Source organism: Pterocles gutturalis, unplaced genomic scaffold (genome assembly GCF_000699245.1).
Source record: "Pterocles gutturalis isolate BGI_N339 unplaced genomic scaffold, ASM69924v1 scaffold8468, whole genome shotgun sequence".
NCBI lineage: Eukaryota > Metazoa > Chordata > Aves > Pterocliformes > Pteroclidae > Pterocles > Pterocles gutturalis.
The window spans coordinates 24,874-38,217 of NW_010117958.1; the positions used below are offsets into that span (position 1 = coordinate 24,874).

At 36.4% G+C, this 13,344-nt stretch overlaps 1 protein-coding gene across 1 annotated transcript in view; it reads left to right on the forward strand.

Moving 5' to 3' along the window:
* The window catches only part of LOC104463612 (tumor suppressor candidate 3), a gene marked incomplete at both ends in the record, with an annotated part of 17,884 nt that extends 7,485 nt beyond the window's left edge, over window positions 1-10,399 (forward strand). The window contains 3 exons of the mRNA XM_010076007.1: window positions 1,169-1,309; window positions 1,887-2,027; window positions 10,257-10,399. Of these exons, the coding sequence (XP_010074309.1) occupies window positions 1,169-1,309; window positions 1,887-2,027; window positions 10,257-10,399 (425 nt within the window). The remainder of the gene's footprint in view (window positions 1-1,168; window positions 1,310-1,886; window positions 2,028-10,256) is intronic.
* Window positions 10,400-13,344: the final 2,945 nt, after the last annotated feature.

Sequence of the window (13,344 nt, forward strand, 5' to 3'; positions counted from 1 at the left end):
CTGGTTTAGATTTTATATATTGGCTATGGAGAGTGAAAAATCTATTGTTAGAGAACAGTCAGGCCCCCCTCTTAAACTGAGTAGTGGAGGCAAAATGCATCTCTTGAAAATTAGTACTAAATACTGACATGCTTTTATATTGATTGAAGCTAAAAATGTAGATTAAGAGGATTGACAAGTTTTGAAGTTCCCTGTATTTGTGGTGAAGTGTGTGATTTTAAATTTTCGGGGGAAAACTTTAATATTTATTTTTAAAATAATAATTTAAACATTGTTAATTACTGTGTTTAGTCAATATTATATTTTGGTAATGTGATTAATTTCGCAGGAATGAAACAAGTTTACTCTGCATTTGTTATTTAAAGATCTCCATATTACATCATCTTTAAGTATTTCCCCTGATTTGTTAATTTTCATTTTTTCAGGTGTTTTATTTCCCTATTTCTGAGGTGGACTGAAGATAGATCTTTTTATATAGTAAAATTATATTCTCCTATGCCATCTTGCAAGGTTGAAGTCAAAATTTAAAGTGGCAAATGTAAATTTCTTTGTTTTATCACCTTTGAGATTTTTTATATACTGTGAATAGTTGCAGTGACATCAGAGTGTAGATTAACAGTTGTGTAATTTTGAGGGCAAGTTCTGTAGTCTAAGATAGTTATCTAGGCCTTTCTGGTTTTAAAAAAAGGATATTCTGTCTTGAAGGCAGTGGAAGTCTAGATGAATAGTTTAGTCTAGTTAATTTGGGATTGGTGAGAGCTAGGCAAGAGAAACAATGTCAGGCTATTTGAACACTTTTTTTCGTCCCCAAGAATAATAACCTAATATATTTTAATAGAGTGGATGGGTGTGAGGTCTCTCTTTTACTAACTGCAGGAAAGTTCTTACAGTGTGTGGGAATGTTAAAGCATAGGATATCTTTACTCAGAAAAGCTTGCGGGTGAAATACTCTGAATAATTAAACATCCCAAAGAATCTACAAGAAGAAAGTATTCTGAGCACTCTTTTTACCGGACTGTATATGAAGATGTATAAAATAGAGTAACATAGGGAGGCAAAGAATATTTTTCATGCTAATTAGGCTTGTATTATCTTATACATAAAAGGTAAACATATTTTAGGATAGAGGTGCTAATATTTTTTTCTACTGTTTTTCCGGGTTTTGTAGCTGAATATGAACTCTGCTCCGACTTTCATGCATTTTCCTCCAAAAGGTAAACCCAAGAGAGCTGACACATTTGACCTACAGAGAATCGGATTTGCAGCTGAGCAGCTAGCTAAATGGATAGCTGACAGAACAGATGTTCATGTAAGTCTTTTGATGATTTTAAAAGTGGCAGCCAAATCTATCTTTGTAGTCTGAGACAAGCTGATGACAAATTCCGTCTTTCCTTAATATTTTTTTCCCTCAAGTGTAGGCTCTAGAACACATTAAAAAAATATAGTCCTGGTACTTGGGGTAACTTCTGCAGTTTGCAGATTATATTCCATTCTTGCTTTGTTCAATTTTGTGTATATCATCTTATTCTGGATGAAAACAAGCAGTGATACTGTGATAATTAGTTGTTAATAAGGAAAACGTGCTTTGTAAAACGATACACAAAACAAATAGATCCAAAGGTAGCTGCTTCTAATGCAGACACAACATGCAGATCTATTGAAGAAGTAATGTTTTGGAGTTGAACAGTTCAAAACAATGCTTAAAACTTTTTTCGTATTATGTGCTTATTAAAGGAAGTAGTATTTCTTCTTATTTGAGTATACCTTTAGGTATTAGTCTTTCTGACTCTGAAACCAGATTTCGCATGCTCCCTGTTTGTTTATATGGAAGGTGATCCGTATGTATGGATTTATTTGCAATCTGTATTTGCATTTCTCTTTTCCAGATCAGAGTGTTCAGGCCTCCTAACTATTCTGGTACAATTGCACTGGCTCTTCTGGTATCTCTTGTTGGTGGCTTGTTATATCTGCGAAGAAATAACTTAGAGTTCATCTACAACAAAACCGGCTGGGCTATGGCAGCTCTGGTACGCAGATTTTCCTTACTAGTATGCTTGTTATTAGTTTCTTATCTTAGAATGTGTGCCTTCATCGCTTGCGCAATAAATTCAAAAACATTGCATTAATACTTTGTTCAGAATGGTACTATCAGGCAAAGATTCATAATATGGGTTTTGGGGCTAGTTCTCATAAGCACTGTGTGTCAGTTACTAGAAATGATTCACTGAAAATCAGCAAATTCTCTAATAGCGGCAGATTTTTGTTTGAACATTAACAGGAAAATATTTCTAATGAAAAGTGTTACTAATGTTCACTGCTATTGTGCAACTTGCCCTTTTCTGTAAAAGCAGTAATGTTCTGTTTGGCTTAGTGTGGATAATCCTGTCAGACTGTGTTGCTTTAGACTGAGGAAAGGTTAAGAAAAGTAACAAAGGCTTTTATATGTTTCTAAGAAAATTATAGAAGAACTAAGAAACAAAGAAAAAGGTGGAATTCTTTCCAAAACTGGTTTTAGTAGTACTGACTACTCTTCTCTGTGACATCTCGTGATAGGACAAGGGGCAATGGGTTCAAGCTGGAACATAGGAGGTTCCACTTGAATATGAGGAAAAACTTCTTTACAGTGAGGGTGACAGAGCACCGGAACAGGCTGCCCGGAGAGGTTGTGGAGTCTCCTTCTCTGGAGACATTCAAAGCCTGCCTGGATGCGTTCCTGTGTGATCTGATCTAGGTGTCCTGCTACGGCAGGGGGATTGGACTAGATGATCTTTCGAGGTCCCTTCCAATCTCTAACATTCTGTGATTCTGTGACCTTAACATTCCACTGTTAACCTAAATGAGAATAGGAGGATTGTATAGGATTGCCTGTAAGGAAATTCTAAAGCTGTTTGAAATATTAGTCAACTAAATCCTCAAGGCCATAAATAACAGGTTGAGGTTTAATGTGCTTAATAGTGTGTTGCAGTGTGTTTATTTATATCACAGTTTTCAAATAAGTGAGTAGACTGATGAAAAATGTGGACTGTACCACATAACTGTTTCAGTTTTAGATAGGAAATAGCATGTAAGGATGGTAGATGATGGTTAAGGTATATCAATAACTATTCATTACTAATTTAAGTGCTGCCATCATTGTGACTGACACAAGAGGAAAAGTCTGAGAAGCAGCATCTAAAGCTTAATTTTCAGGGACAGGGTGTCAGGAGCACGGTTATCAAAACTAGAATAATGTCTAGTGTTATCAAGTCCAGTCCAACATTTTGCAGCTTACTAGAGCTCCTTGCTTCTGTATTAGCAATATAGTAATTGAGAACAGCTTTTAAAAAAAATTATCCATGCGTTTTGTACAACATAAGCCAAAGTTTCCTTCTTTTTCCATGTAAATGGTTATTTATTCACTTCATCATTTTAAAGACTCACTCAACTTGCATCAATATGAATTAACTCTTCTTGAAAACACATGGCTAGGGTTGTAGATGGAATATGAATTTACTTGTGCAGCAGTATGCATATTTTATTTCTCCTCTAGGCTCTCTTTCCCACAAGAGCTTGGATAAGATGACCTTTTGAAGTCCCTTCCAATTTAGGCTATTCTATGATTATGTATTTTAGCTCAGCTAGAAGTAGTTTACTGATATATCCTATAATGTGGTGGTTTGCTGTTCTGCTCTGATTCAACAATATGAGAAGATGCCTTCTCATATTCAAAAGCAGTGTGACCAGCAGGTTGAGGGAGGTGATTCTCCCCCTCTACTGGCTCTTGTGAGACCCCACTTGGAGTATTGCATCCAGCTCTGTGGCCCCCAACATAAGAAGGACATGGACCTGTTGGAGCGAGTCCAGAGGAGAGCCATGAAGATTGTCAGAGGGCTGGAGCACGTCCTGTACAAGGACAGGCTGAGAGAGTTGGGGTTGTTCAGCCTGGAGAAGAGAAGGCTCCGGGGAGACCGTATAGCAGCCTTCCAGTACTTAAAGTGGGCTACAGGAGAGAGGGTGAGGCACTCTTTATCAGTGAGTGTAGTGAGAGAACGAGGGGTAATGGTTTTAAGATGAAAGATAATAGATTTAGATTAGATATTAGTAAGAAATTTTTTACTGTGAGAGTGTTGAGGCACTGGAACAGGTTGCCCGGGGAAGTTGTGGATGCCCCATCCCTGGAGGTGTTCAAGGCCAGGCTGGATGAGGCTTTGAGCAACCTGGTCTAGTGGAGGGTGTCCCTGCCCATGGCAGGGGTGTTGGAACTAGATGATCTTTAAGGTCCCTTCCAACCCAAACCATTCTATAATTCTATAATTCTTTTGTGACACTTTCAGCTGATGGGCCCATTGACAGATTTTATTACATCAGTTCAAAAATTATCTAGTACCTGTTGGGCTCTAATTCATTTTTATATCTAAACAGTTAATAACTAAGACCCTTAAGCAGGCTCTTTGTTTGGAGTTCCTTAATATTTGTCATTACTCTTTAACAGTGGCTCCTGATAATGCTGTTTTCTGTCATGTGCTATTATAGCATTTTCTACTAGTGTATATGGCATGCATTCTTTGTTGAAGCAGTTGGTTAATCTACCCTGTACCTTGAGGAAGGAATAAAGAGCAAGTTTTCAAATAAACCACCCACAGGACTAGATTTCAAGTAGAACCTTGTTTCGTTTTGATCTAGAGAAACAAGGGCAGGATGTCTTCTTTGTTCCAGGATGTTATTTGGAGTATCCTGAGCTCTAGCACAGAATTTTGACAGTTCTCTTCCAAAGTAAGTCCGTCATATTTAGTTTCATATATTTTTTTCTAGATTACCAGTATTTTTCAATTATAATGATTCTTAAAGATATACTACCACAAGCAAGCTCAAATTTGATATGTATGAGTCTAACTTTTTTGGAGTACTAATTAAATACCTTTCAAGATCACCTGAGTAAAACAATCGTTAGCACACCAAAATAGATGTTTGTGTCAAATATCAAATAAAACTATGTAATCAGTGGTATTTCCTTTGTTTAACCGTGAACTGTATTTTATTCCAATTTCATACTTCAGGGTTTCAGATCAGAAGTTTAATGTGTTAATCTTTTGGGAAATTGTTTTTTGTCTTGCAGAGGCTAAAAATCAGTTCTGCAAGTCAAGAATCATTCTATTACAGTCTGCATTCAATAAATAGTTGAAGACATAATTAAGTTCCTAATTAAATTAAGAAAACTAACACATTGATTATTTCTTTAATTATTTCCTGTTCTCCTTAGAAGCAACTGGCTATTTTTACATCTGAGCATAACTGTAAATTGCAATGTAGAAAACTTCTAACCACATTCAACTCAACCCCTGCGGACAGGGTCAATATCCAGATGTGATCAAACATTTAAAGAAATTGTATTAATGCCATTCAGTAATTGTCATCCTGATAATTGTATTGATAAGCAATAATAGAGTTAAAAGGTATTAAAATCCCCTTAATGCCATTTATTGTTACTAAATGTTTGCTTTAAAAATGAATAACACTTAGAGGTTGTTTTAGAAAATGGTCTTACTTCTGAAAGTATATAGCAATCCCCTTTTTTTAATCATTACTCTTCTTTTGCTTTCACAATGTTGTCAAAGCCCCATGCTGCAAAATGGTGTTTTAGCAAAGGTCATGCAGCTACCAGAAGGCCTTTGGTTTTTTATTCAGATCTACATGGACATACAAGTTAATGTTATAAGTTCTTTTTGGTGGAATCAGCAGGGACTCCAGATGACAGGCTTTTGCACTGATGACCTCAGTTCTGTAAAATGACTAGAATATGTCAAGATCCATACAAGAAAATGGACATTAAAATATACATTCTAAGATATTGTGTAGTTATAATTCTGTTACGTGGCACTTTTTTCTACCAGTAAAATGTAGTTTCTTTTTTTCATAAAAGCTCATTAAAAGGAAAAATGGAGAAGATGGTGTCTTGTTAAGGGGAGCTAGTCATGCCTAATAAAATGCTTTTATGAAGTGTATAAATTACTGTAAATACGTAATTTTAAAGAATTACATTCTTCATTAATAGTTCTTCATTTTTGAACTTTAAAAAACGAACGGTGAAAGCCTGGCAAGATGCATAAAAACTTCAGGAGGCCCATGTTTGTGACAGGAGCATTGGCAATTATTTTTGGCATAAATTATTGGCAGTTATTTTTATAGAAGTTGGAGAAATAAGAAAGCACAGGAGCATTTTTCTGAAAGCTGTAGTTTGGGTGTTTGATTGTTTTGGAGGAGGTGGTGTACTGCTAGGTAGCCAGCATTTATTAACCACAGGGAAAATAACATTTTTAATTTCAACTGAAACTCTTTCATAGATATCAGTAGATAGAATCAGGAGCTGAAAACTGTATCGCTGCAAACAGTGAAGTCTCTTGTAAGTCTATTTTTTTCTTTCCCTTGTTTTTCAGAGCTTCTTAGTGTGTTTTGAAGAACTTTTATACTCCCAAATGTTGAATACCTTTTATTTAAATTAAAAGTGGATGGTCTCTCTGCCTCATTGAATGATCTGTTACTAAAAATTGGAAAATAATTCTCAGCATGAAGTGCCTCTGTTTTTACTATCAGGAGAACAGAGGATCACAGAAATGTTGACTGAATTTTTACTTGGTAACTCCATTGATCGCGAAAAGTTGTATCTCATAGGTAATATTTCCAGCACTGTATTAGGAGAATATTTAGGAATGTCATTTTTAGTGATCCATCTAATCGCTTTGATAGACTTTCCAGAAGCAAGATCAGAGCTTTCATCGCACACGTTGACTGCAATGTCAGTTCACACAAGACTGTTGAATTTGTTTTGTTCTCAACGTTAGATTGCACAGTGCCATTACCAATTTCATCCACTCATTGGAGCACTGCAAATTCTGGTAGTATCTTGTCTGCCTTAGGCACTTTCACTTGCAACGTTACCCATGGCAAACCATGATGACTGAGTCACAGTACATAGTATCCCAAAAGATGTTTTTTGAGATTGCATCCAAAATTTATCCCCTAGATTATTTGAGACTTTTAATCAAATCCTACTATTCATCTGTGTATATTTTTCCTTCTGATATGCTAGCATAAAGATGAGGAAGGACTTCAGTCCTTAGATATTTGCAGAGTCCTGTCCTTTTATACTGATAACAAGAAGCAATTCAGATTCTTGTCAAGACTCTTCATTTCTTAAGCAGAGAGAAAAGGTCAGATGATACAAACTGGGCAATTTTCCAACATTTTTAGATAAGGAATTGCTACATTGCAGACAACAGTTCTGGTGCTGAGAGTTTATTTGTTGGCTAGAATGTCGGCTACTAGGAGGCTTTTTAAAACATTTCCTTTAACGGGTTGACACTGTGGTTTTCTGCATGTAATTTTCAGTTTTATTTTATGTGTATATTTCAGATTTGGTGGTATATCTGTGGAATCTGGGAAGGCAAAGTCTGTGCTCAGATTCCAAGGGAGCTGCCTAGGAGTTGACTTTGTTGGCCAAAATATGTCAAGTCACTTGAATGAAGAGACCAAGCATGTGTTTATTTACTGTTGCCGTAACAGCTAATGGTTATGAGAAATGTGCTCTGTGCTGATACATTCCACACTACCTGTACCGTACATTCATCAGTTATTGCTCCAAAAGAGCTTGAAGTGTATCATGGCTACTAGTGGCTTCTTTGCCCCCATCTGGGAAGGAGGATAAAAAAGTAACGTGTTTTATTTGAAGATACAGCTAGAACAAGTAAGGCTCCTCTGTGTGAGTAGACAGTAATCTCAAAAGAAGAGCAATAAGTGCAAGTTATTAATTTCCTTTTCTTTCCATAGTTAGACGTTTTAGAGATGCACAGTACCTTTTAAAGGTACAAAAAACCATTCTCTTTGCTTGTGTGTTCTGCTCCCTGTCCTTGAATTGTGTATCTGTTATTGGAGATTCTAGTAAGTGATGGATTGTTATTTAGAAATTGAGCTCAGGTCTTGCAACTCTGTAGCCTTCGTTGAGTACAAAAGCAAAGTTACAGTGGGTAGAAAGGATTACATTTCTTTAAAACAACAGTTGTGAAATGGCTAAAACTGACATATATGGAACAGCACATAAATTAAGGACAGAACTGGGTGCCTGTGTCTCCCCCCTTTTTTTATTAAACAATACTTGAATTTAACTATGTTCATAAATGAATGTAGAATTTCATTATTTTTCTTGTGTTGCAAAGTATTTGTCATCTTCTGGGGTCTAAACTTGCAGAGAGAAATCTTATAATCTACTTTGTATAGTATCTGCTGGTAGGAAGCTTGACATCAAAATACATACCCAATTGGCTTTTTAAGTCTCTAGTAATTTTGTTTAATAAACTGGTAGATACAGTTAAATAAAACTTAGGCCTTTGAGAAAGTGATGTATTAAACCTAAATCATTTGACAAAGCTTGCAAGACTAAGAACAGTTGAGAAATTCTTCCTGTGTACCTGTAAATTTGTGTCTTGCTAGCAATTCAGTGTTCTGGTGTGACTCTTGGTGCTTATTTACCTTGTGTCTGTTCTTAGGAGCCTTGTGATACATACACAAGTGCACCATGGGTGAGCTGAAAGCAGTGTACCTCTTAGTGGAACTAAGGCTGAACTCATGCTCTGTGAAGCCATGAAGAAAGCACCACAAAGCTTAACAAGCCCTAGAGCAATACTGTCTACACATACAGTGTACTCACCTAGGACTGGTCATAGGGGTGAGCTTCATTGCCACTAAAGATGTCCTGTGAACTTAGGATACTTAAAATAGATGAAGAATGGAAGAGAACAAGGGAGAATCTGGAGAATATTTTTTGACTCCTGAAGAGGTCACTTGAAATATACAGTAAAGGGGTGCATGGTAGAAGGAAATCATGGCAGATCCAGGATGTGGTGTACTAAATTAATTTTCTTGGTCACTGACAGTCTAAACTGGAAGAATGTGAAAGATGCCTTCAGGATAAACAACCATATTGTTAACTCTTTCCTTTTCAATAATTTTAATACTTGGAATTTGTTTCTCCCCGCTGTTGTGTCTCCTAGATATTTTTTGTTAGACATTACCATGTTGTGAGACAGTGTATTTGTGTTGGTGAACATGAAAGGTCTTCAGTAATTTGAGAGATTTATGCTTTATAAATATACACTGGAGTGGGGTTTTTTAATCTTTCCATATGGGAGCAGATTTGGCACAAGGTTCAGTCCTAAGGCCTTCCAAAGTTTGTTCAAATCATATTGGTAGAGGTGGCAATGCTGCATTTATGGGGATACAGAGGTATGCTGGCTTACCTTTATTTTGCAGATGTGTTACTAAACATTCTTTAAAGAAAACCTTGGTTTTTAGTAAACCCTGGTTTAGTTAACCATCATGGTATGAATTTTTGTATTTGTTATCTGTCCACTTAAATTATTTATGGCTGTGCTATGCTGGTGGGAATATTGATGTATATAGCGAAAATGGGCATATATGTAAAAACTCTACTTAATTTATCTTGGAATTTTTGTAAGGATTGTCTGTATTAGTAAGTCGGAAGACATATGTAGATGATCCAGGTTTCCCATTTCTGTTTTTCTCATTTGGTAATCAGAAGATACTATATTTTCATCTTTTAGGATAGTCATAATGACTCTTGCTATGATTATGGTGTTTGTAATGTAGATTCTGCAGTATGACCTTCTGTAAGAACTCAATGTCAGTTTTTACAGTTTTCCTACATTCCTCTATACATAACTCCACACTTACTTCCATAGGGAATTTCACTTTCCTACCAACTCAACCATTGTTATTTCTCATAGCTAAAATGAATCACAATCACACCATGAGAATTTCATAAATGATTTTTTATATAATTTTATACACTTGAAAGCAAACAGTTAAGCTAAATATTTGTATTGGATTAGAGGCAGAAACAACTTCATAAAAGTTATATAAATCTTGAACACTAGTTTGCAGAATTTTTGAGATTAATGCCTTCTGCTGAGTGCTTTTTGCCATATAAATGTGTAATGTGGCAATTCCAAGTGCACATAAGAACAGGATTATTTCAAGTGAGATTTCGAACTAACTTGAACGAACTCATTTTCTTACAGAAGTCATTAACAATTTTATGAGAGCACTGCATTTGAAAACCCTATCCTAAAAATCCAATAGAGGTAGATAATGTTATCTAGTTAGATAAATAATTATGTATCTAAAACAAACATCACCAGAGGATGGTTTTATGATTCAATTGCTCTTGGTAGATAAATAAGTATATTGTTTTCTGTTTGTTCTAGTGTGTTGTATTTGCCATGACATCTGGTCAGATGTGGAATCACATCCGTGGACCCCCGTATGCACATAAAAATCCTCAGAATGGACAAGTGGTAAGTTCATTCTTTTATTTTGAGGGGAAATATATAGATAGTCACTGCCTACAGTGAGTCTACAATAGCAAATAATTGCAGTTTCATAGCATCGTATGACAGTCTGTCAGAGTCTTAAGTCTCCAGTCGCAAGCAGAGTCTGTTTTGGAATTTCAGATGTTTAGAAAATGCCACCATCTTTGATTTGAGCAATGAAATTCTGTCAGGGTCTCCCACTACCCAAAGATAAATGGCTGTTGTGTCTTTTTGTAGAAATGTGCTCCCTTGCAAAGTGAAAAGTAAGTTGTTTTTTTTCTTCTTTTCACTCTCCATTTACACAAACCATTGAGGTTTGTAACCTCTTATCTTCCTCTTTCTCAAGCATTTCAGTTAGAAAAGGAGATGGCAAATATTTTCAGGTGCTTTGTAACATTTTCCATTATGCCTATAACTCTTCCACTGAACTTTACAGGATTCTTTTTCCTCTGTTTCTTTGCTCCTTCAATTTAAATTCTCTATCAACTTGACAAAGAAGTTGCCGCTAGTTGACTACTGCCAAAATTACTGTTGTATCCTGCTCCTGCTGTCTTTGAACTTTGTCTTACTTGCTCCTTACTGCTCACAAATTGGCAAATGCTTGTCAGAGATCAGAAGGAGAAACATTTTCCTTATTGTGAAGGTAAAGAGGACCTTGTCTAGTTTGTACTGCTCTGTTATTTACCACTTTTCAAGCAAGTTGTTGGGATGTAATTTACGAAACTTGCAGTGAACTTTCTGTTCAGGAAGAGTTTTCATAACTCTGGCCTGGGCCTGGCAAGCTATTTTCAGCTTTGACCATCACTCGTTAAAGGAGACTGGATAATGTGTTAAAGAAAAAAATTTTAAGCTCCCTTTGTGTCACATCTTAACTGGAGTAGCAAAAAAATTGTAGTTTGAATTTGATTACTTATGCTGATCTGCTTTTTATCAGGAATGTAGCAGTATATTGATGATATAAAATGACATGATTCCATCTGTCAACTTTGTCATGGAGTAGAACTGATAATGTAATAAATAATCTCTGTAAAACATTGTATTTAGAAAAATTTAGTTTTTTCGTTACTGCCTTGCAGTATTTAATATATGATGCTTTCCTACAGAGTGACAGAAAGGAGAAATACTGCATAGAAAAAGCACTGTTCATGACAAATTAGTATTTTAGCATATCCACTTTTACACAGATTGCTGTTCTGAAAGACCTGTTTCTGAAGTATACCCTACATTAAGTAATTAAAAAATATCCCTTTAGTTGTTCCTTGTGCCATCTGTGAGACAACTTACATCCTATCTGAGTGTCTGAAAAGCTACTAGTTTGGGAGTGTTAGCATATACAACTAAATAGTGAAAATAATGTTAAAGGTGGTTTTAAGTTCTAGATACTAACCTAATATATTAGTCGACATACATACCTTCTTTTCTGGTTTTGCTCCATTATATGACTTTAGGTAAGTTATTTTGTGCCTCTGATTCACCTGTCTCTCCTTGTTCATGTGTGTCAGTACTTTCACCTCCTTGGAGCTATTTCTGTATCAGATTCTGAAAACTAGAAAAAAAAGTATAGCTGCAGGATCACCAAGATACTGATTTATTTGGGGTAACACTGACCAGTGTAGTTGTAACTTTGTGATGGGTTTACCCTTGGCTGGGAGCCAACCCCACACAACTGCTCTCTCACTCCCCCGCTGCCCTCCCGGGGATGGGGAGAAAAATAAAGGGGTAAAGGGAAGAAAGACTTGTGGGTTGAAACTACAATAAACTTGAAAATAATAATATATACAAATATATGAATGAGTGATACTGCTTACCACGTGATGACCAAGGCTCAGCCTGTTCCCAGCTAGTGATCCTGGAGCAGGGAGAGTACTGAAACCGCACTCCTGGAACGGAGATAAGAGTCCAAGTAGCTCAGACCAAGAGCTGACCGAGGGAGGGAGATGACCCTGGGAGAGGGACCACCAAGAAAGCTGACCTGGAAGGAGCTGACCTGGAGCAGAAGGGCTCCAGAACAAAAAGGGCTGAGCTTCTGGAGGGCCCTCACCTATATACTGGGCATGACGCATATGTTATGCAAGACTGTTGGCCACTTTGGGTCTCAGTCTCGAACCTAAGATTGAATCCTAGGCTAGTAATGGGAGCTGTGCTCCCTCCCAGATTCTCCTGCACTCACAGGCACTGGCCCAGCAGAGAAGCCAAAATGACCTTGACTGTCCTGGCAACCACTGTAAACATCACTGTTATCAGCTTTCTTCTTAGCACAAATCCAAAACACAGCCTAATCCTAGCTGTTATGAAGAAAGTTAACCCTGTTTCAGCTGAACCCAGGACAACTTAGAGCTCTGAATTTTACCAGTGTTAGAAGCTTAATAAGTATTCGGCAAACCTTTGACTGTTTTACATTGCTTCCCCCCCCCGCAAATAGCACTATGGAACATTTTCCTTTTTCATTTTTTTAGTACTTGTCTATGTTCCTGTGAATGTGAATTAGTAAAAGTGCTTATCTAGCACTTCTGTGAGATTTATTCAACCATGATAATTCATTTTAACGTTGTTCTGCATTAAGTTAGCAACTGCTGTATTTACATCTGGATGAAATTTAACTCATCACTTTCTTTCCAATGTCTAGGATTTTTTAGTAGCAATTCCAAATTTGCATGCCAATTTTCTACAAGGATTACTTGTATGTAATACTCTGAAACTTTGTTAACAGTCTTACGTGTAAAATTCTGTCTTTAAGAGGAGGCATAGAATACCTCACCAAACTTAATTGTTTTATTGTTAGGTTCAAATTTAGTAATTCTTGGCTTTTCTTATTTCTTAAGAGTTAATGGTTCATTTCAGACCTAATACACTACCAGACTGAAAGTGATAATATTCTGTCTTTATAAAGTGTTCCCTGCCTCAGATATCTTCTATTACTTTGTTTGTTCTTGTCAGAATTTCAGATGACACTTAAAGAATCACAGAATCATGAATGGTTTGG